General features: G+C 40.5%; 1 protein-coding gene across 1 annotated transcript; it reads left to right on the top strand.

Annotated features, from left to right (window-relative positions):
- Positions 1–202: 202 nt before the first annotated feature.
- LOC144599843 (eukaryotic translation initiation factor 4E-1A-like) lies at positions 203–13,836 on the top strand. The gene is made up of 6 exons (XM_078411094.1): positions 203–291; positions 3,774–3,869; positions 8,527–8,590; positions 10,153–10,266; positions 11,139–11,278; positions 13,722–13,836. The coding sequence occupies exons 1-6, from the start codon at positions 203–205 to the stop codon at positions 13,834–13,836; spliced, it is 618 nt and encodes a 205-aa protein (XP_078267220.1).
- Positions 13,837–24,087: the final 10,251 nt, after the last annotated feature.

Here is a 24,087-nt window from a genome sequence, read left to right as displayed (position 1 = left end):
CCGGGACTCGAGTCTCTTCCGTTTTTGGGAACTTAAAGTAAGGGTATTTACATTCAATATGCATCTCCTATGGTTGTTTAGTTTGTGTTTGTATGTATGTAAAAAAAAAATAATAAAAATAAAGTAAAAAAAAAAAAAATAATGGATGAAATGTGCAGTTTGTATTATACATGTACCTTACTGATTGCTATTTAAGGTTCACATGACCATCCGAAAGTCGGAGAAAACAAAGTCCCCTAGGAAAGAGGATCTGACTGTTCAACCTCGGGTGAAACATCCTTTACAGAACAGGTACAACCTCTCTAGTTATCCTGAAATTCACTGATGGAAAATTAGATTTGATATTTGCGACTGAAGCAAAAAATCCAATTATTGTTTCGTGGGGGAGGGGGGGAGGAGAGAAATGTCAATTGCTAGGTATAATTCAATAACAGCCAGGCATTGCCTTCAAATGTAAACCCAGATAAAATATCATCCATTTGATTGCATAGCACAATGTTTCATTTGGCAGACATAAACATAATGCTGTCCAGCATTGGTCCCCTGGCAATTGAGAGCATTTTACATAATTATTTTAGATTTATTCAGCATGCCTAGACTGTGCAATTAGGTTTTTAGTGATAGACAATAGGTGCAGGAGTAGGCCATTCAGCCCTTTGCGCCAGCACCACCAATCACTGTGATCATGGCTGATCATCCACAATCAGTCCCCCGTTCCTGCCTTTTCCCCATATCCCTTGACTCCGCTATCTTTAAGAGCTCTCTCTAACTCTCTTTTGAAAGCATCCAGAGAATTGGACTCCACTGCCTTCTGAGGCAGATAATTCCACAGATTCACAACACTCTGGGTGAAAAAGTTTTTCGTCATCTCTGTTCTAAATGACCCACCCCTTATTCTTAAACCGTGGCCCCTGGTTCTGGACTCTCCCAAATCAGGAACATGTTTCCGGCCTCTGGTGTGTCCAATCCCTTAATCTTATTTTTCAATAAGATCCACTCTCATCCTTCTAAATTCCAGTGTATACCAGCCCAGTCATTCCAGACTTTCAACATATGACAGTCCTGCCATACTGGGAATTAACCCTGTGAACCTACGCTGCACTCCCTCAATAGCAAATTCCTCAAATTTGGAGACCAAACCTGCACACAATACTCCTGGTGTGGTCTCACCAAGGCCCTGTACAACTGCTGAAGGACCTTTTTGCTCCTATACTCAACTCCTCTTGTTTTGAAGGCCAACATGCCATTAGCTTTCTTCACTGCCTGCTGTACCTGCATGCTTACTTTCAAGTGACTGATGTACAAGGACACCCAGACCTTGTACTTCCCCTTTTCCTAACTTGACACTATTCAGATAATAATCTGTCTTCCTTTACTTGCCACCAAAGTGGATAACCTCACATTCATCCAGATTAAACTGCATCTGCCATGCATCTGCCCACTCGCCCAAACTGTCCAAGTCACCCTGCATCCTCATAGCTTCCTCCTCACAGTTCACACTGCCACCCAGCTTTGTGTCATCTGCAAATTTGCTAATGTTACTTTTAATCCCTTCATCTAAATCATTAATGTATATTGTAAATAGCTGCAGTCCCAGCACCAAGCCTTGCGGAATCCCACTAGTTACTGCCTGCCATTCTGAAAGGGACTCGTTAATACCTCCTCGTTTCCTGCCTGCCAACCAATTTTCTATCCATGTCAGTACCCTACCCCCAAAACCATGTGCTCTAATTTTGCCCACAAACCCCTATGTGGGACCTTATCAAAGGCCGTCTGAAAGTCCAGGTACACTACATTCACTGGCTCTCCCTTGTACATTTTCCTAGTTACATTCTCAAAAAATTCCAGAAGATTAGTCAAGCATGATTTCCCCTTCATAAATCCATGCTGACTTGGAGTGCTATCCAAATGTGCTGCTATTTCATCTTTTATAATTGACCCCAGCATCTTCCCCACCACTGATGTCAGGCTAACTGGTCGATAATTCCCTGTTTTCTCTCTCCCTTTCTTAAAAAGTGGGATAACATTAGCTACCCTCCAATCTACATGAACTGATCCTGAACCTATAGAACATTGGAAAATGATAACCAATGCATCCATGATTTATAGAGCCACTTCCTTAAGTACCCTGGGATGCAGACCACCAGGCCCTGGGGATTTATCAGCCTTCAGTCCCATCTGTCTACCCAACACCATTTCCTGCCTAATGTGAATTTCTTTCAGTTCCTCCGTCACCCGAGGATCTCTGGCCACTAGTACATCTGGGAGAATGTTTGCATCTTCCTTAGTGAAGACAGATCCAAAATCCCTGTTTAACTCGTCTGCCATTTCCTTGTTGCCCATAATAAATTCACCTGTTTCTGTCTTCAAGGGACCCACATTTTTCTTAACGTTTTTTCCTCTTCACATACCTAAAAAAGCTTTTACTATCCTCCTTTATATTTGTGGCTCGCTTACCTTTGTATTTCATCTTTTTCCCTGTATTGCCTTTTTAGTTATCTTCTGTTGCTCTTTAAAAGTTTCCCAATCCTCTGGCTTCCCACTCATCTTTGCTATGTTATACTACTTCTCTTTTATTTTTATACTCTCCTCGACTTCCCTTGTCAGCCACAGTTGACCCTTGCTCCCCGTAGAATCTTTCTTTCTCTTTGGAATGAACTGATCCTGCACCTTCTGTATTATTCCCAGAAATACCTGCCATTGTGTTTCAACGTCATCCCTGCTATTTGGAGTATCTAAATAACTTTGCTATAGACCTTTCTCTTAATCCTGTGATAATCAGATGCACAGAGGATCAACCATGTTAATGAACCACTTTGGACCTTCTCCATGGTTGCTCCACCCTGCAATCCAACCCATCCAAAATCAGAACAATGTTCTAAATGTAGCTATGTTTCATGAAAAAAATCTGCTCCAGTATTTTTTTCTAGAAATATGATTGTACAGATGACTCTTATATTTCTTCTTCTGCTTCTTCTTAAGCCCTTTGCTCCTCTAGGGAGCATAGGCCATTGACAAATGTCCTCCACCTCACTCAGTTGTTGGCGGTTCTTTTGAGATATTCCCAGTTGAGCCCACTCCCAGACATTTCTGCCTGGACACCTCTTCTCCAGCTGTTCCTGGGGTGACCTCTTCCTTTTTCCTTGTTGGTTCCATTTTAGGGCTTGCCGGGTGATGTTTGTGGCAGGTTTTCTGAGGGTGTGTCCAATCCAACTCCATTTTCTCCTTCGAATTTGTAAGTCAATGGGATCCTGGCTCGTTCTTTTCCACAGGTCCACATTACTTACTTTGTCTCCTCCAGATGTTTAGCATTCTCCTGAGGCAGGTGTTAATGAATGTTTGACTCTTATAGTGAATACCTGTTTTTCTAGGGTGCTGGCAGATAAAATGGTTGCATTGCATTTTGTGGGAGCAGAGGGGGTATTGTAGGAATTTTGTTACTTGAATAAAAGATTTCATGTTCCTGATTTTGCCTCAAAGCAAGAACCTCACTGGATCAAGCAGCATCTGTAAACAGATACAGCTGCTTTTTTCCCTGAAGTTTTCCAGCAAGTCTGTTTTCAATCTTGATTCCAGTTAGTGAATGAATCAAGTAATGTCCATTTAAGGTAACTTTATGCACAGTATTTGATATACATATTTTTAATTAGGTTTGTGGTGCTGCAATAATAAATTTTATTTGTGTTTTTATGAAAAGTTGAATTCAGTAGTACCAACTGCTTTTATTTAGAGTTCTCACTTTTTGCCTATTTTTATTCTTGTTCCAAATACAGGTGGACCCTCTGGTTTTTCAAAAATGATAAAAGCAAACCCTGGGAGGCAAACCTTCGCCTTGTCACTAAATTTGACACTGTGGAGGATTTTTGGGCGTATGTACTAATATTTCAACAATATTTTAAATGGAATAATATTCACAAAGTGGAAAATGTTTAAAGACAATTTTAAGTCCGTTGATACCTTTCAATATGGAGAAATGAGGAACTGCAGATGTTGGTTTACAAAAAGAAACAAAGTCTGAAGTAACTCTAAGTCAGGCAGCATAGCTGAAGAATATGGATAGGTGATATTTCAGGTTCAGATTTATTTTTCGACTCCTTTCAATATTCTGCTGGTGCTAGGGTCAGGTGTGGGAATGAAACTTGCTGTCTTAAATTGGCTGCAAATGTTGAAATAATTGAAACAGTTTAAGTTGTTGGTAATTTTGCAGAATCTAATAGACTGACTAAAACAGTGGATTATTTTCCTCACTAAGAACTAAAACACAGGTTTGGGAGAGTGCCGGGGAGGGTTGCTTTGATCGGTGTGTCAGGATAAACACATGTCTTCGTACTTGCTTGAGGATTGTTGTAATTGCAATTGTGACCCTGAAGGCAGCCACCTATGCTACCTGCCAAAATCCCTTGTTAATTCACTTGTAATGAAGATCAACAATATCACAAGTTGTTTTGGATAATTTTAAATTTTGTTTGTTTTTAGCCCTGGTCTTTAAGAGCTGTAGTAATATTTGACATTGGGATATCAGATTATGCATCTTGCTCCATTTTAAGTACAGTACTACAATTTGATTAGTAGAAAAGGACCACAAACAGTTTATTAATTTCCTAGATTGGTTTTGTTAATATACTTTTGGGATCATGATCGTTAAAATTATACATTGTTTCCTTGCTTGCTGACAGTCATATTCTTCAAACAATAAATTAGTACTAAAGAGAATGGTTTTGTATATATTATAGAAATGCTGTTCAATTCTTCAGTAAGAAATTGCTAAGGAAAAATAGCGACTGAATATTGAGTTGGATGTGCAGAATAACTGCATTCTGCATGGCATAATTTTTACAGATTCTGGAATGCAATTGTAGTGCTTGATTGTAAACCGGGCCTACTACTGTTAATGCTATTTGGTATATTTTATGGCAATGTGTAGATTTGGTTTCTGTAACTGTTTTCTCAAATAGACATTGCGGTGATGGTCGGATCTTTGCCAATCATCCTCTGTACTTTAACACTTTGTACCCTGTGCTCCTTGATATTTTAATGTTGAAACATAGAAGCAGGGGGGCAGGGGGAGGCCATTTTGCCCTTCGAGGCAGCACCACCATTCATTGTGATCATGGCTAATCATCTACAGTCAGTAACCTGTGCCTGCCTTCTCCCCATATCCCTTGATTCCACTAGCCCCTAGAGCTCTCTAACTCTCTTTTAAATTCATCCAGTGAATTGGCCTCCACTGCCTTCTGTTGCAGAGAATTCCACAAATTCATAACTCTCTGGATGAAAAGGTTTCTTCTCACCTCAGTTTTAAATGGCTTCCCCTTTATTCTTAGACTGTGTCCCATGGTTCTGGACTCCCCCAACATTGGGAACATTTTTCCTGCAGCTAGCTTGTCTAGTCCTTTTATAATTTTATGTCTCTATAAGATCCCCTCTCATCCTTCTAAACTTCAGTGAATACAAGCCCAGTCTTTCCTCATATGACAGTCACTCCATCCCAGGGATTAACCTCGTGAACCTACGCTGCACTGCCTCAATAGCAAGGACATCCTTTCTCAAATTAGGAGACCAAAACTGCACACAATTATCGAGATGTGATCTCACCAGGGCCCTATACAACTGCAGAAGGACTTCTTTGCTCCTGTACTCAAATCCTCTTGTTATGAAGGCCAATATGCCATTAGCTTTTGTCATTGCCTGCTGTACCTGCACACTTACTTTCAGTGACTGGTGTACAAGGACACCAAGGTCTCTGCACTTCCCCTTTACCTAATCTGACACCATTGAGATAATAATCTGCTTCCTTATTTTTGCCGCCAAAGTGAATAACCTTATATTTATCTACATTATACTGCATCTACCATGCATCTGCCTACTCACTCAACCTGTCCAAGTCACCCTAACATCCTCTTCACAGTTCATACTGCCAGCCAGCTTTGTCATCCGCAAACTTGCTACTGTCATTTCTAATTCCATCATCCAAATCATTAATATATATTGTAAACAGTTGCGGCCCTGCACTCTCCACTGCCTGCCATTCTGAATAGGACCCCTTTATTCCTACTCTTTGCTTCCAGTCTGCCAACCAATTCTCTATCCATGTCAATATCCTACCCCCAATATCATGTGCTCTCATGTTGCTCACCAGCCTCCTGTGCGGGACCTTATCAAAAGGCTTTCTGAAAGTCGAGATACACTGCATCCACTGGCTCTCCTTCATCCATTTTACTTGTTGCGTACTCAAAAAAAAAAAAAAAAAAAAAAAAAAAAAAATCCAGAAGATTAGTCGAGCAGAATTTCCACTTCATAAATCCATGCTGACTTGGACCAATCCTTTTACCACTATCCAAATGCGCTGTTATTACCTCTTTAATAATTGACTCCAGCATCTTCCCCACCACCGATGTCAGGCTAACTGGTCTATAATTCCCTGTTTTCTCTCTTGCTCCTTTCTTGAAAAGTGGGATAACATTAGCTACCCTCCAATCCACGGGAACTGTTCCTAAACCTATTGAACATTGGAAAATGATCACTAATGCGTCCATGATTTCTTGAGCCATCTCCTTGAGTACCCTGGGATGCGGATCATCAGGCCCTGGGGATTTATCAGCCTTCAGTTCCATCAGTCTACCAATACTATTTCTCGCCTGATGCAAATTTCTTTCAATTCCTCAGTCTCCCTTGATCCTCTGTCCTCTAGTACATCTGGGAGATTGTTTGTATCTTCCTTAGTGAAGACAGATCTGAAGTACCTGTTCAACTCTTCCACCATTTCCTTGTTGCCCATAATAATTTCACCCATGTCTGCCTTCAAGGGACCCACTTTTGTCTTTACTAATCTTTTTCTTTTGACATACCTAAAGAAGCTTTAACTGTCCTTTATATTCTTGGCCAGCTTCGCTTCGTACCTCATCTTTTCAGCCCCTTTTGCCCTTTTTGCTATCTTCTGTTGTCCTTTGAAAGTTGCCCAATCCTCTGGCTTCCCACCACTCTTTGCTATCTTATACATATTTTCTTTTGGTTTTATTCCATCTCCAACTCCCCTTGTCAGCCATGGTTGCCTCTTACTTCCCTTAGAATCTTTCTTCCTCTTTGGAATGAAATGATCCTGCATCTTCTGGACTATGCCCAGAATTTCCTGCCATTGCTGTTCCACTGTCATTCCTGCTAGTATCCTTTTCCATTCGACCTTGGCCAGCTCCTCTCTCATGCCTTCATAGTCCCCTTTGTTCAACTGCAACAGTGACATTCCTGGTTTAACCTTCTCCCTCTCAAATTGCAGGTTAAAACTAATATTATGATCACTACCTCCAAGCAGTTCCTTTATCTTGTTCCCTTATTTAATCTTGTTCATTGGACAACACTAAATCCAGAATTGCCTTTTGTCTGGTAGGCTCTAGTACAAGCTGCTCTAAAAATCCATCTTGGAGGCACTCAACAAACTCCCTTTCTTGGGGTCCAGAACCAACCTGATTTTCCCAGTCTACCTGCATATTGAAATCCCCCATAACCAAAGTGGCATCACCTTTGTTACATGCCAATTTTAACTCTTGCTGCAACTTACACCCTATATCCAGGCTACTGTTTTGGGGGCCTGTAGATAACTCCCATTAGTGTCTTCTTACCTTTACAATTCCTCAACTCTATCCACAGTGATTCTACTTCGTCAGTCCCAATGTCACCCCTTGCAAGGGATTGAATTACATCCCTCACCAACAGAGCTACCTCACCTCCTCTGCCCACCTTCCTGTCCTTTCTATAGGACGTATAACCCTGAATATTCAGTTCCCAGTCCTGATCCTTCTGCAGCCATGTCTCTGTGATCCCTACAATGTCATACCTACCAACCTCTAACTGAGCCTTTCCTTTTCTATCATCCTATTTTAGGTGGCTTATCTTCTACATTGAATCTTTCCTTTGCTCAAATGACTTTAAGCAAAGTTACAAAATGTCCCAAAGGACTTTAGAGTATTGAAAGGAGAGTCCCAGCTTGAAATTTCATCTATCTATTTTCTCCAGCTATGCTGCCTGACCTATTGAGTTACTTCAGACCATTTCTTTTAGTAAGACACACTGGGGCAGCGGTAGAGTTGGTGCCTTCCAGCGCTGGAGACCTGGGTTTGATCCTGACTACAGATGCTGTTTCTACAGCGTTTGTATGTACTCCCCGTGACCACATGGGGTTTATCCGGGACCTCTGGTTTCCTTCTGCATTCCAAAGACATACAGGTTTGTAGGTTAACTAGTTTTGGTAAGAATTGTAAATTGTCCCTAATGTGTAGGATTGTGCAGGAGTGTACAGGGGTCTGTGGTCGGCGTGGAATGGTGGGCTGAAAAGTCTGTTTCTGTGCTGTATATCTCAACTAAACTTTGAGTTACAAGTACAAATACTGAGATCCTAACAATACTTGGTCTATTTTATCTGTATTTGATCATTTATTTTTACTTGCAATGTAGCCTTGAGGTAAATATTCAATAGGATTTGATTCCTTTCTTCCTCAAACTGAAATGTTTTGTTTGTTTCTGTTTCAATAGACTATACAATCATATTCAACTTGCCAGTAGGCTGATGTCAGGCTGTGACTACTCTCTCTTTAAGGTTTGTCAACTTAATTGAGTGAAGCTTCCACTAGTTCCAAAGGGAATTGCATACACTTTAAACTATATATTGTTCTGTATCATAGTCACATTTGTAAAGAATGCAGTTCAAAGTACACAGTGGGGAAATGTTTGTGTGCAGAAATGTACTTTAGTTCCTTTACCAACTAATTAATTATGTCTGGTCTTCTCATCTAGCACAAGTAAAGCACATTCATGCCCAGTGTAGAATTCTACATGATAACGCCAAACTTGGATTTATCATGGATTTCCTCCTACATCCCAAAGATGTATGTGTTTGCAGGTGAATTGGTCTCTAAATTTCCCCTTTGAATGTAGGGTGTGGATGCAAGAGAGGGATAACATAGAACTAGTGTGAATGGGTGGTAGGTGGGAGTGTTGGAGCAAGTGTTTCCAGGCTTTCAATGATCTTTCAATCAATCAAAACCTCGTGTACATTGGCAAGATTGAGCGTAAACTTGGCACCAATTTCACCAAACGCTGGCACTCTTTCTGCTAAGGCTTGCTGGATCATTTGGTTCCTAACCATTTTAACTCTCCTTTCTCTCCTGGGCCTCCATTGCTAGAGTGAGGCCACATGCAACCTAACGGTTTGAAGATTGAATTTCAAATTTTGGGTAGCTAATCTTTAAACTCCTCCTCCCCCCACGTTATTCCCTGTGTCCCAAGTGAACTCGCACCCATTTCTCTCCTCCTCGCTTCATTTTCAGTTCTCCTCCTCTGGCTTTGAAATTTATGCATTTACTATACGTATCTCATTTTTTGTCTTTTCATCTCTGGCCTTTATCCTACCATCTACCTATCAAACCCCACCATCCCTCATTGGTATCCACCTATCACTCGCCAGGCTTTCCCCTGCCCCTCCATCTTTGGCTTTCTCCCCCCCCCCCCACCACCACAAACAGTCTGAAGAAGGGACCTGACCTGAAACATCACATTTGGTTCTTCAGAGATGCTGCCTGACCCGCTGAGTTACTCCAGCACTTTGTCTTTTTTAATCAAAATGCTTCTCTCTTTTTGCAAAGATTTTACAGTAGCAGAGAATCTTTTACTGAATTTGTAAACATTACTAATGAATCTTGAGCAATATTGCCAGAGGAAATGCAATATGTAATTGCAGAACAAATTCTGGTAATTCCAGATTATAAACTTGCTTGTGTGAAAATTCCCTTGAACAAAGACCCAATTTCTTTTGGCTTCACCTCCCTGCCAAAATATTATCTTGCTCTGTGGCAGCTGATTTCACTGAAATTAGAAACTTCTTTTGACCTTGTTGCCTAAAGGTTTACAGTTACATATTCAAAGCAGCCCAAGCATTACACTTGAAATGTGCACAATATTGAATATTTAGTATGCAGGAGTGAAATTTCATTGCTTTCATTATCATATATGAATGTAATGAAGATTATTTCAACTGTGAATGAATACATGAGCATTCATTAGGACGAGGGTATGGGGAATTTCTCAATTCCAGTGACTTAAGATCTGAATTTTTAAACCGGTCACTTATCTTAGTAACTTATTTTTGTCCTCTTCCTGTAGGATGGTATTGAGCCCATGTGGGAGGACAGCAGAAATAAGTGTGGTGGACGATGGTTGATTACTTTGTCGAAGCAGCAAAGGATGTTGGAACTAGATCGGTTCTGGCTTGAAACAGTGAGTCCAATCTGTTTTTGTTTTTGTTTTGTTTTTGGGCAGTGCATCTCCAAGTGACCACCTTTAACTCCCCCAGGACCTTATTGTGTTCTTGTCATCTTGATTTAAAAAAAATGTCAGCAAGCATTCTTGATTTTAAATTTCATGTATTTTTCGGTTTGCATCGTTATTAGTCATACTTGATATACGTGAGAAAATTCTTCAAAGTAGAGGTATCTATTTACGGCACTTGTGATTGTGAAGACACCCTTTCAGTGTTAGAATTTGGCTAGTAGCATACTTGCCACTGAGTCAGAAAGTTGTAGGTTTAAGCCCAGCTCCAAGGACTGTAACAGGAAAATCTTGAACCTCGGATTGAAGGAATTCAGGCCTGTTCATTGCGCAGTCTTTTTGAAACCTGTCTTTTTTTCCTCAGTGGGTATGAGATCGATTCAGTATTTCAAAAAGCAGGAGGGTTATTCACAATGGCTTATTCTGACACAAGGTCATAAGGAATAGGAGTAGAAATGGGCCATTCGGCCCATCAAGTCTACCTCGCCATGGCTGATCTATCTCTCCCTCCTAATCTATCCATTTCAGTATGTTATCGCGATACAATCGCATTGTTTTAAAGCTGATCGCTGTGCGCATATTATTTGTCATGTTTCATTCTAGTAGACTGTTTAATTGTGCTGTGATATTGTAGAACTATTTTTAAAAAATCAATTTGTTTTTAATCTGTATAGTAGGACTGAACTAAAACATCTTTCTGTTATGTTCCATTTCGTCAACTTGCTGTAATTCAATGAGTTTCTTTCAGCCACTACCTTTTTAACATGCAAGAGCCTGCTATAACAATTTCATTGATCTTTTTGTATTTGATATTTTATCAGTTGTTGTGCCTAATTGGAGAAGCTTTTGATGAACATAGCAATGATGTTTGTGGTGCTGTAATTAATATTCGAGCAAAAGGAGATAAAATAGCTATCTGGACCCGTGACACTGAAAACCAAGATGCTGTTTTGTGTATAGGGTAAGTTGATGTGTTAGATTGGGCTGTATTTTGATCATTGTTTGGTTATTCCCTTTTAAAATCTGAGCAGTTAATGATGTCCTCATCTGTCTACCTTGTCAATTGGCTGAATCTAAATTGTCCATTTAGTTATTTCCCCAAAGTGTCAATTTCATTGTTATTCTTTACATTGTCTCTCTTACAATTAATAGATATTGCATTATGATTTGGCATATAACCCTTTATTTCCTGTCCCTGTTGTAAGGTAGCACTACCATTTTACATGCTTTAATTTTGGATAGCTTGATATTGACTCTTGCTGGGAAAACTGCCATATCGAGGGATGAGGTAATATTAACTTGTGGTGCAGGATGTATAATAATTGTTCAGCTGAATGGTCACAGACCTAAAAAATTACTATTTCTCTTTCAACTGATGCTGCCTAACCCAATGAAACTTTGGAACATGTTTTGGTTTTTATTTCAGATTTCCAGCATTTGCTGTTTTGATTTTCATTTATGCTAGATAAGCTTTGGTGCAAACTAATTTGGTGAGGCAAAGTTTGTGATCCGTTTTTACTTTACAATTTTTGAAAGCAGTAAAAGTGTTTACAACATATTCAGTGAATATGGTTCTCTTTTTATCTGCTTCCTGTATTTTTAGTTATGGAGCTATACAAGAGCAAAATCATTGTTCAACAATGGATGCATTTCACTTTCAATTCTTCAACATTTGCTTCCTTTCATTCCAATTTACAAATGTAATCTCTTCTTGCCCACATTATGAGAATAAAACTTTCTTGCCACTTCTTTAATCCTTAAGATTTCTTTGGTTAAAAGGAGGGTCCTGACCCAAAATGTCACCTTTACATTCTAGAGATGTCCATTTGAGTCACTCCAGCACTTATCTTTTTTAAAGGCTTTTCAAGTGCCGTATTCCCCATTTATCTGCGAGACTAAAGTAAATATATGCCATAACCAGCCTCTCAAAATACTTCATGATGAAGGCAGTAGTCATTAAAGAACGTTACTTTGTTTTCTATAATTGAGATTTTAAAATGGGTGTGAACCTCAAATTAGAGTAGAGGGAAGTTAAAATTATCCATGCATACTCCTAACAGCGTGCCCAAGTAAGTTCTAAAGACATAGCTGGGGACTTCAATTGAGCTATTTGCTTTCCACGGGTTCCGTCTTGGGAAGGCCAATCTGAAGTAACTGGGTGCAGGTGCACCTGACGGATGCCTTGGTGTCAGTGATTTTTGCATTGTAGCCTGTAATATTATATACATGTTGTCACAATCAATGGGTATCTGTGGTTAGTCTGGGACTCTAACTCGGCCTGGTGTTGTCTCTTGGTATTCCTGATGCCTTTATGAGGTTTGTACCAAGACTTCCTGTGCAGGTTGGGGTCACCTGACTTAACCATCTCAGACCTTGACTTGAATAGGGAGTGGATCTTGTCACTCATCCATGGTTTCTGCTTGGCAAACACTTGTATTGACTTTGATGCCACAATTACTTCTACACAATTACTAATTAAGTCTGTGGCGGTCGTGGCTTACTCATTTTAGAATGGCTGCCGAGTCATTGAATGTGAGCCAATCCTCTGACTCAAAGCAGTTACTGAGGAACTCTTCTGTTTCATCGGACCAGCACTTTATGACTTTCTGTACCAGATATCCACATGCTTCAGTTTCTGGGGGAATTTGTGTTAATACATTATGTATTACCACAGAATATATCACAATGCACAACTACTCCCTTCCACCATTCTATTGTGTGGTTACAGATATTGATCGATCTGAATCTTTATTTAAAAAGTGAACTCTTAATTACCCATGTAGATTTTAAGCACCACTCAAAGGCAAATTCTATTGCTAACATTTTTGGATATGGCCTGATAAATTACTGCCAGGGCAGTATTTTTGCAAACCTCAATAGTAACAAAGTTAAATATTTTGTACCCATGTCAAACATTTTATTTTATAAAACTTAATTTGTGTACCTTTAACATGCCAAAATATCCCAAGGTACTGCATGAGAACTGACATTTTAACTCTGGCCCAAAGGTTTAGCTGCCTGACTTCACATTTCATGTGACAGTTGGCAATAATACTTTGTGAAGTGTCATAAGTTGCTGCTAAAGTGGTTTGGATGCCTGGCTTTCAATACCAGAGCAACTTTCGAAATTGTTAGACACTAGAAATTACAGATGCTGGTTTACAAAAAAGATAGTGCTGGAGTAACTCAGCGGGTCTCTCGAGGACATGGATAGGTGATGTTTAGGGTCGGGACACTTCTTCAGACTGTCAACCCACCTTGTATTTCAAAATTGTTTGATTAATTGGCTGAACATTTGAATAACTATTTAATCAGATCATGAATATAAATGGTACACTTGTGTTAAAACATTTTTTGCAATATTATTATAAAAATATTGAATTTAATATTTATCATTTGCACAGAAAAACCTACAAGGAAAGGCTCGGCTTGCCTGTTAAGGTTGTGATTGGTTATCAAGCACATGCAGATACAGCTACAAAGAGTGGAGTAGGAGTTAACAACAAATTCATTGTTTGAAGATGGTTTTGAATCGTAAATCGAATATGAAATTGTAAAATTGGATTTGGGGAATACTTAAATCGGGTTTGAGCAAATTCCCCAAATTAAACTGTTAAATCCAAGGCAGTTGCAATCTCTTGTTCCAACAACAGCAATTGGTTTATTCAACTGTATGACTGTTAATTATCATTTTGAACAAAATATGAAAGATGTACCCAAGTTTTCCTTTTAAATTGCAGGATTTTTAATTTTTGTTCTTGAGTATAATTGATGTTCGACCAATAAAAGAAGCATTGTACTCTTGGTGAAGATTAATCACCTGCAACAGTTTTGATCCTGGTGTAATTGTATTTGATCTGTAGTTCTGCCATTCCTTTAATACACTATTTTGCATGTTTTGCTTATTGTTAAGAATGAAGAATTATAGGTGAGTTTCAAACATTTAATGTAGAATATTTAAATTTGTCTTTTTCAAAGATGTAAAATTAACATTGAAATAAAGCACTTTTTTTGATTTTGCTTTCTTTGTAGCGTCTTTAAACCAATTTTATGGACTGGAAATTCATGGAGTATGTTACATGGGATAGTGTTTCGGCTATAATGAGAGACTGCATAGGCTGGGTTTGTTTTCCTTGGAATGAAGGGACTCTGGAGTGAAGGAGATGCTGTACAAAATTAACGGCATATGTAGATAGGGTAGATAGTCAGGAACTATTCCCTATTGAATTGAATTATCTAAGATTAAAGGGTATGGATTTGGGGCAAGAGCCTTGGAGATCAGCAGAAGAACTTTCACTCGGGTTTGTTGAATCTCCCACATTGCCAGAATGGGCGGTGGCGGGATATACAACCTCAACATCTTCAGCATCCAGTGAGAACTTGAATCACTAAGCCATAGAAGGCTATGGATTAATGGTTTTTTATTGTCTCATATGCACAGTGAAGTTATTTTGCACAACCACAAAATGCATTGTCACTGCAATTTTTGCACCATTGAAAATTAAAAAAAAACAAGACACAAACAATCCAATGTTCAGTCCACATGTTAAAGTCCTGGAACGCACCCCGTCCAGGAAACCTGCAGGCTGGTGACCCTCTACTCTGCCGACCACTATCACAGGGGGTGTCTCCTGCAGCAGACTTTGAAGGTACTGGAGGTAATATCCCGATCTCACTACTTGCATCCGTCGCCACCAGCGGCTCCACCCTTGACCCTTTAGTCTTCGGGGCTTGCGTTGCATGTGGCCGTTGGGACTTCGTTCTCTGCAGCCAGCAGGTCTTTGTTCTCATCGACCCCCAGGCCTGTCATTGTTCCTTGTTCTCGGCAGTCCTTGTCCAACTCTCTCTCTCGGTCACTTTGATGGCCGGCCGGCTCCGTTCCAGCACGGTGCTGTCGTATGGGAATGGTATGAATGGGCACTGACATGGTGGGCTGAAAAGATTATTTTTTTTAAATACATTCCTTTTCTCATTGATGTGCATTCCAGGTACATTGGATCTAAGTTTGATTCCTGCATATTGTTTTTAACTAACAAAGTTTGAAGGGCTGTTTTGCACTCACTGTGAATGCATGTAAAATTATGCAAGCTAGGCAAGTAAAATGACTTGGGTCGAAAGAATCTGGCACTTTAAAAGAAACAATGCTGTGAAAATGAGATTGTAATGTTAAGTAAGCTGTTGCAGTGAATTTACAGTATCACTTAACCCAGAGCATTGTGGAGGCTGAGTATACCTGCATAATACCTTTATGATTTATAAGCTCGAGCTATCCTAAACATGTCTACATCTGGCCATGGTCTTGTCTTTGTGTAGTTATTTAGAAAAGTGCAAATGGGATTTGCAGTTGAGCTGTATTTTGTTAGAGATCTTGTACTATAATCAATCGTGTATTTTAAAATAAGCTCCCATCTTTCTGTGGAATAATTCCACATGTCTATCACTTTTCACCCGAGAGGATTTACTGAAATGTTTGCCTCTTATCCTAAACTCTCCTAGGTTGGATATTATTTTTCCCCTCCACCTGTTTATCTTAAATTGCTTTTTTTCTGAAAAAGATGGAATATCAAACCCCTTCACTTTCACTATTTCCGGAAAGGTAAGCCTGCTTTAAATCAATTTCAGTACTTGCACTCTGAGGCCAATGTTCCACTTAGCCTTTAATATTGTTTTATGGCTGCTTTCAGTAACCTATGGCAAGGGTTCCCAGCTCTAATTGCATGCATTTTATAAGCTTGATCCGGGATAAAGTAGCTACCTGTCGTTGAGTACTAAAAATTTATTGCATTTTCAAGCTGAGTTGCTTGCACTTGGTATCTTGTGGCTCTTTGTCACTTGAAAAAACCCCACTTGAGACAGACTGGAATTATAAATTGTAGTGCAAATCATCTGGCCTTGGTATTGACACTTTTTTTGTTGCAGATATGAGATATTTTATTCCTTGATATTTATCCTCTAAATATTTAATTTCAAAATTTTAAGTAGGTAAGTTGGACTTGGCATTGTTTCCCACAGACATAGGTGGCCAAAGGTTCTGTTCTGTGTTCTCTGTCAATGGTTCAAAGCAGTTTGAGGACCATTCAGATTGATGGTAGACACAAAATACTAGAGTAACACAGCAAGACAGGTAGCATCTCTGGACTGAAGGAATGGGTGACGTTTTGGGTCGAAACCTGAAACGTCACCCATGCCTTCTCTCCAGAGATACTGCCTGTCCAGCAGAGTTACTCCAGCTTTGTGTCTATCTTTAATTTAAACCAGCATCTGCAGGTCCTTTCTACACATTCGGATTGATGGCTTTGCTTGGTGCTGCCTCCATTCATTATCTGCTGGGGGGGTGATGGTGTCTATGTGCACACCATTTGCAATCCATTTTTGTCCCATTTCGGCCTCATTTCATCTAAGTTATCATTGTCCACCTATCCTTGAACCTCCAAACGACAGTCTGCATCTTTCTATTTGTAACTGAAGCACTCTTGTGTTTCTTTCTGCACCAGGTTTTGCCTGATCAGAAACTGTGGCCATGCATGGAACAAATGGGAGTTGGTAGGAATAGGGATGAGATCCAATGAAATAGAGTTTGGCAAAAAGTTCAAAAACAAGACTACCAGGTAGTTATCTCCAGCTTACTCTGGAGCAACGTGATAGTGAGGGTAGGAGCAGGAAAATGGGGCATGGAAATGTGTGGTTGAGGATTTGATACAGGGGGTACAGATTCCAATTTTTAGACAATGGAGATCACTTCTGGGGCAGAGGTGATCTGTTCAAGAGGGATGAATTATACCTGAACTGGAGGGAAACCAATAGCCTGACAGGCAGGTTTGTTAGTGTTACTTGGGTGGATTTTAAACTAGATTAGTAGGGGACATGATCCAGTGCAGGACTGAGGTAGGGGAGAGACTGGAATTTGGTATGGAAGGTGATGAGAGTTCAGTAGATGGGATAGGCAGGAGCAAGGAAGGACTGTAGGACGGAATTGCACTGATTTTTAACTTGAGAGTCATGGCAGGCAAGGTAGATTAGCTTGGAATGTGGCTAAGTGCATGTGACTGGGACATTATGGTCGTTACAGAAAGCTGGTCACGAGGGGGACAGGATTGGAGGCTTAATGGTGCAGTGCTATGGGTGAGATAGAGACAGGGGTAAAAGAGGGTGGGGTGTTGCTGTATTGATTAAGGAAAATCTCACAGCCATAGTCCAAGATGACTACTGAAGGATTATCCAGTGAAGCTACAGTGGAGTTGTGAAATAAAAAGGGGACGATCAACTTCTTGGGAGTGCACTACAGAAACCCAAATAGTCATGCGAATTAAAAGAACAAATGCCAGAGATTGCAGGCAGTTCCAACACTAATAGGGTTATCAGAGGTGATTTTAACTTGCAAATGTGTTCAGAAAAGTTTCCATGGGCAAGAGGAAGAGGGTGCTGCGAGAGGGCAAAGCTTGATCTACCCTTTTGAAATTAGGAAGGGCAAGTGACTGAAGTGTTTGCGGGTGAGCCTTTGGGAACAAGGGACCTGAGTTTTAAAATATTTATTATAAAGGCAGGGTGGGCCCACATGTTAATTCTCAATTGGAGCAAGGCCAACTTTGATCGTATTGGACAGGAACTTGCAATAGTTGATTGGAATAGGTGTTTTGGAGGCAAAGGGATGTCTGGAAAGTGTGACAAGGCAGTTTGGAGTAAGGAAGCCTGAATGACGAGGGAAATTAGGCTTTGCTCATGAAAAAGGAGGATGCATAGTCCAGAGATTGACTATATCCCTGGAAGAAATTTGGGGGGGGCACACATTCAAGTAAATCAGTAGTGCAAAAAGGGGGCTGGAGAATATTCTGGCAGATAAGGAGAATCCAAGAAAGGATGGAGTTGGCATGGGATTCCAGTATATAATTGTCAACCTAGATTAACGAAGCTGATATACAAGACGACTTGCCTTATAAAACGCAGGTTGACTCCTTGGTGTGATTTCTCCTGGATATTAATCATGCCAGAGCATTGCCAATGGACTCTTAAATCTCGTAGTACCTCTGCTGTTCCGGTGTCCTTCATTTATACAATAATTGAATAAAACATTTTCTCTCCAATGTGCATGACATTCTTGGACACTTGTAAATCAATGTCTGATTTTATTGTAAAGGGATGTGGAGGACCAAACATGTTCAAGATTTATGGAGGGTTGGGGAGGGGGGTGGGGGGTGGCAAGGCCAAAAGGAGAGTAGGGGTGCCACCTACAGATTATTGCCTGTAATTACAGCACTTGGGAGAAATTGAAGGCTTGAAGTGAAGGATAACTGGACTGGTTTCCCCACTTTAATTCAATCACTATTCTCATAACTGAAGAGTATTTTCATTCTCCATTATATCTTTGGTAATTTGTGTGATAAATATACAACTCTGGGCTTAGTTTTTTTTTGTTCATTTATAGGATGAATGTTGTGGGTTGTTGCTAAAGCCAGCATTGACTTCCCATTCCTGTTTGTCCTTGAAGTGCTAGCCTGCCTCTGAACTATTTAAGCTCTTCTGCTGGAGTTGTTCTAATGATGAGAGCTTTCCAAAGTATTTCCAAAGCATTTCTTATTTGGATGTTTTATTTTGCCTTTGAGAATGTGTATGTGATTTCTGTTCAGTCCCTTGTTCTCGCTAGTAGAGAATACAAGTTTTGGGATTTATTATGAGACATTAACACAATATGGCAGAATTATACCAGAAATTGTGCCCGCTTATAAATTGTGCGCATAGGTTGAATATTTTGTTATAAGCCTAGTAATATAATAGAATTTTTGCTTAAGAGGTTTTCTAAGTTGTTGGCCAATGAAATACCACTTAATATCAACAAATTGTAAACAATGAAAGATGTAAATTGAAACCATTATTTAAAAAAAGTAACCAAAAGAGAAAGTGTTTAAGGAACTAACAACAGAAACAATCTGTTCAGCCTTATGCGCCTGCTTGTTATTTAATAAGATTATAGTTGTTACTTTGTCACTTTTTTATACTAACCCCGTTTGCCCTAATTTGCCCTCATTAACCAAAAATCTATAGATCTGTCTTGAATATACTTGGTAATCGGGCTTCATTAGATCCCTTGAATAGAGAATTTCAACGATCATTACTCTCTGGGTGAAGATACATTTGCTGTTTTCTGTTACTTATTTTAAGAGCGGCCTTTTGTTCCAAGACTCCCTGCATCTGAATAGCATATTTTGAAAATTAATCAATGAGGTAACTTTTTAAAATTTTAATCTCTAGACAGTAGTCTTAGTCTCCTTCCTTTACACAACCACCCCCACTCCTCCAGGAATCAATCTGTTGAACCTTTTGTTATAATTCCTGTCACAAGTATATTCTTCCTTGGGTAGGGAGGGAGAGTCTATATTCTGGATATTCTGTCCAGTATATTCCAGCATGGATCCCTATATATTGGGTTAAATTGTCTTTATGTGTGTATTCAAATCTATTGAAATAAAGGTCATTATAGTGTTTGTCTTCCGAATTGTTACTGCACCTGGATGTTAACTGATTTAGCAGAAGAGGACAGCTCTATTCCACTGAACACATCAATCTTGCATCGTTAAAAACTTTTTTCTTACATGCTCATCCATTTTAGCAGAGCAAATATGTTTCCATGTTGTATTCCATCTGTCATGTCTTTGCCCATTTAATTAGCCTCTATATCCCCTACTGTAACCACTATTTCTAAAGAAACTTTACTTGCAAACTCTGGATGCAGGGAATTTGGTGGTTTCAAATCACTTTATTTTTTCAAACACCAATTTCATCCTGCTCTTTATCCACTCTGTGTCCATTGTACTCTTGATAACTTTTGGGGAGGTTTCTTTGTCACCTGTGAAAACAAGACAAATTGTTTAAAGTTCTCTGCCATTTCCCCAGTATAACCTCTATCTTGGGGTGTTTAGTGACCAACATTAACTTCAACTGATCTTTTCCATTTCTTGCATAATTATGTATTCAGATTTTTCTTGCAACATTACACATTCTACTTTTCTTTCCAATGTCTGGTTCTTCCTGCTGAATGGAGTTTCCTCAAACCTTAGGTTTACATTTTTTGGCAATATATCATCACCATTTGGTCTTTAAACACAAAAGAATAGTTTTTTGCTGTTTTTTGTTTCCTCCAATAGTTATTTTGAATTATATATTAATTCCTTTAAACATTGTGCCAATTTGTGCTCTGTACCTTCATTCATGGTTTTCTCTGTTTAGAGTTGGAACTCTAGTTTCAGATTGAACTATATCACTCAATTTCATTACTTCTCTTTGACCACCAGATTATTAATAACCCTGAACAGAGGGATATTGTACAAATACGTAGTCCCCTGAAAGTGGCATCAGAGTTAGACAGGTTGGTGAAAAAGCTTTTGGCATGCTGGCCTTTATCAGTTAGGGAGCTGTTTGACGTTGGACACTATGTTGCAGTTGTACAAGGCTGGGTGTAATGTATTGTGTTCAGTTGGGTAGGCTAGCACTATTCCTTGGAGGGCACGAGGCTGAGGGATGATCTTGCAGAGGCGTATAAAATTGAGGGGAATAGATTGGGTGAATGCAGAGTTCTTTTTCCAGGATAGGGAAATTAAGAACTGGAGGGCATCGGTTTAAGGTGAGAGGGCAAGATTAAATGGGATATTGATTAATAACCTTTTTACACTGCGGGTGGTGGGTACATGGAAGAAGTTGCCAGGGTAAGTAGTTAAGGCAGATACAATTGGTGCAGGAGGAGGCCATTCGGCCCTTCGAGCCAGCACCGCCATTCAATGTGATCAGCTAATGAGAGGCACGAGTATAAATGATAACAAAATTAGTCTAAAATATCCTAAGTACATGGATTATTCGCAATCAGTATCCCGTTCCTGCCTTCTCCCCATACCCCAATAACTGAAAGGACAGTTAAGTACATGGATAGTAAAGGATTGGAGGGACATTGGTAAAACATGGGCAAATAGAACTGGCTTAGATGGGGCATCTTGTATGGCAGGGATCAGTTGGCTGAAGAGCTTGTTTCTGAGCTGTGACTCTACACTAGTTTAGATAATCACTTCATCATTTACTTTATCCTCCACACTATTACTGGTGATTTGATTTGCTTAAGATATTTTAGACTAATTTTATTATCATTTATACACGTGCCTCGCATTAGCTGACTTGTTCATAAGTTCTAGGAGCAGAATTAGGCCATTTGGCCCATCAAATCTACCCTGCCATTGAATCATGGTTGATCTATCTCTCCCTCTCAACCCCATTCACCTGCCTTCTCCCCAGACACCTTTACTGATCAAGATTTGTGTGATGCCTGACATCACTACTGCTTGGGTGCCCATAGCCAACCTTCGGAAAGTTTTGTAGGAAGGAGCTGCAGATACTGGTTTACACTGAAGATAGACACAAAATGCTGCCGTATCTCTGCTGGACAGGCAGCATCTCTGGAGAGAGGGAATGGGTGACGTTTTGGGACGAGACCCTTCAGACTGAGAGTCGAGGAGAGGGAGACATAGAGATATGGAAGGGTAAGGTGTGAAAACACAGATCATAGGGGATGATTGATCAAGGAAATGTACAATGGTTCATCGTTAGTTGATGGGAAAGTGAGGACGAGGCGTACAATCAGAATTTTTTAATCTGCTCAGCTCTTCCTTTCAGAACATTTCGATTAGGTGCCTACAGATTATGTTTGGATTCCCTCTTGTATCCTTTCATTTATACTCCCATTCCTGAGCTTCCTACAATCAGCCTGGTCCTATGCTCCCCTTTCCCGCTTTATTTTACACTTGAGCATCGTACCTGATGATTGGAACATTGTTGCAGTTTTGTTCAGTAAAAGGATCCACAACGAAATCAAGTAACTAATGCATTATTCAGATGCCTACACAACCTCTTCTGTTTGATGGAGAACTGGCACCCCTTCAGCAGCCTATCCACAAACTCAACGAATACTGGGAATCACTATAGTAAATCTCTTCTGTGCCCTTTCTAAAGCCTTTATTTCTTTTCTAAAGTGCATTGCCTGTATTGAACACAGTACCAACTATGTGCAGGAAGGAACTGCAGATGCTGCTTTAAACCGAAGATAGACACAAAAAGCTGGAGTAACTCAGCGGGACAGTCAGCATCTGGAGAGAAGGAATGGGTGACCTTTCGGACCCTTCAGACTGGTAGGGATAAGGGAAATGAGAGATAAAGACAGTGATGTGGAGAGACAAAGAACAATGAATGAAAGATATGCAAAACAGTAACAATGATAAAGGAAACAGGCCATTGTCATCTGTTTGGGGGAAAATGAGAAGCTAGTGAAACTAGGGTGGGGGAGGGATAGAGAGAGGAGGAATGCCAGGGCTACCCGAAGTGAGAGAAATCAATACTCGTACGACTGGGCTGTAAGCTGCCCAAGCAAAATATGAGATGCTGTTCTTCCAATTTGCATTTAGCCTCACTCTGACAATGGAAGAGACCGAGGAAAGAAAGGGCTATGTAGGAATGGGAAGGAGAATTAAAGCATCCAGCAACCGGGAGATCAGGTTGGTTCATTCAGGCTGAGTGAAGGTGTTCCGCAAAAACAATCGCCCAGCCTGTGTTTGATTTCGCCGATGTATAAGAGTCTACATCTTGAACAACGGATACAGTAGATGAGGTTGGGGGAGGTGCAAGTGAACCTAACCTTAAAGGACTGTTGGGATCCCTGGACAGAGATGAGGGAGGAGGTATGGCGACAGGTGTTGCATCTTCTGCAGTTGCAGGGAAAGGTACCTGGGGAGGGGGTGGTTTGGGTGGGAAGGGATGAGTTAACTAGGGTGTTGTGGAAGGAACAGTCTGCAGAGGGCAGAAAGGGGTGGAGATGAGAAAATACGGCTTGTGGTTGGATCCCGTTGGAGGTGGTGGAAATTTCAGAGGATTGTGTGCGACGGCTGATTGGGTGGAAGGTACGGACTAGGGGACTCTGTCTCTGCGACTAGGGGAACAAGGGCTGAGCTGCGGGGTACTGAGAAGACACGAGTGAGGGCCTCATTTATGATGGGATAGGGGAACCCCGTTTCCTTAAGAATGAGGACGTCTCAGATGTCCTAGTAAGGAACACCTCATCTTAGCACATATGTGGCGAAGATGGAGGAATTGGGAGTAGAGGATAGAGTCTTTGCAGGGAGCAAGGTGGGAAGAAGTGTAGTCGAGATAGTTGTGGGAGTCAGTGGGTTTGTAATAGATGCAGTTAATAGTCTATTTCTTGTGATGGAGACTGAGATCAAGAAAGGGGAGGGAGGTGTCTGAGATGGTCTAAGTAAATTTGAGTGCAGGATGAAAATTGGTGGTGAAGTTGATGAAGACCATGAGTTCTGCATGGGTGCAGGAGGTAGCATTGATGCAGTCATCAATGTAGCGGAGATAGAGTTCGGGGATAGGGCCAGTGTATGCCTGGAAGAGGGATTGTTCGATGTACCCTACAAAGAGGCAGGGTACATAGCTGGGTCCCACTTGGAGGAAGTGGGGAGAGTCAAAGGATAAGTTGTTGAGGGTGAGGACCAGCTCTGTTAGGCGGAGTAGAGTGTCAGGAGAGGGAAATTGGATGGTTCTGCAGCCGAGGAAGAAACTGAGGGTTTTAAGGCCTTCCTGGTGGGGGATGGTGGTAAAGATGAGGGAGTGGGGGCTCGGAAAGCGGAAGTCATTAAAGAGATGACGGGCATGAGAGGTATCTTGGACATAGGTCGGGAGAGTTTGGACTGGGGGGATAGGATGGAGTCAAGGTATGAGGAAATCATTTCCGTGGAA

Source organism: Rhinoraja longicauda, chromosome 14 (genome assembly GCF_053455715.1).
Source record: "Rhinoraja longicauda isolate Sanriku21f chromosome 14, sRhiLon1.1, whole genome shotgun sequence".
In the NCBI taxonomy this organism is placed as follows: domain Eukaryota; kingdom Metazoa; phylum Chordata; class Chondrichthyes; order Rajiformes; family Arhynchobatidae; genus Rhinoraja; species Rhinoraja longicauda.
Note: the sequence above shows the minus strand (reverse complement) of the source record. Positions and strands in the feature narration are given on the sequence as shown.

Excerpts from the sequence above, each read along its gene's own strand:
- LOC144599843 (XM_078411094.1), top strand. The coding sequence starts at position 203 with ATGACCATCCGAAAGTCGGAGAAAACAAAGTCCCCTAGGAAAGAGGAT. Across the intron at positions 3,870-8,526 it reads ACTGTGGAGGATTTTTGGGC|ACTATACAATCATATTCAAC; the intron begins GTATGTACTAAT and ends CTGTTTCAATAG. Across the intron at positions 10,267-11,138 it reads ATCGGTTCTGGCTTGAAACA|TTGTTGTGCCTAATTGGAGA; the intron begins GTGAGTCCAATC and ends ATATTTTATCAG.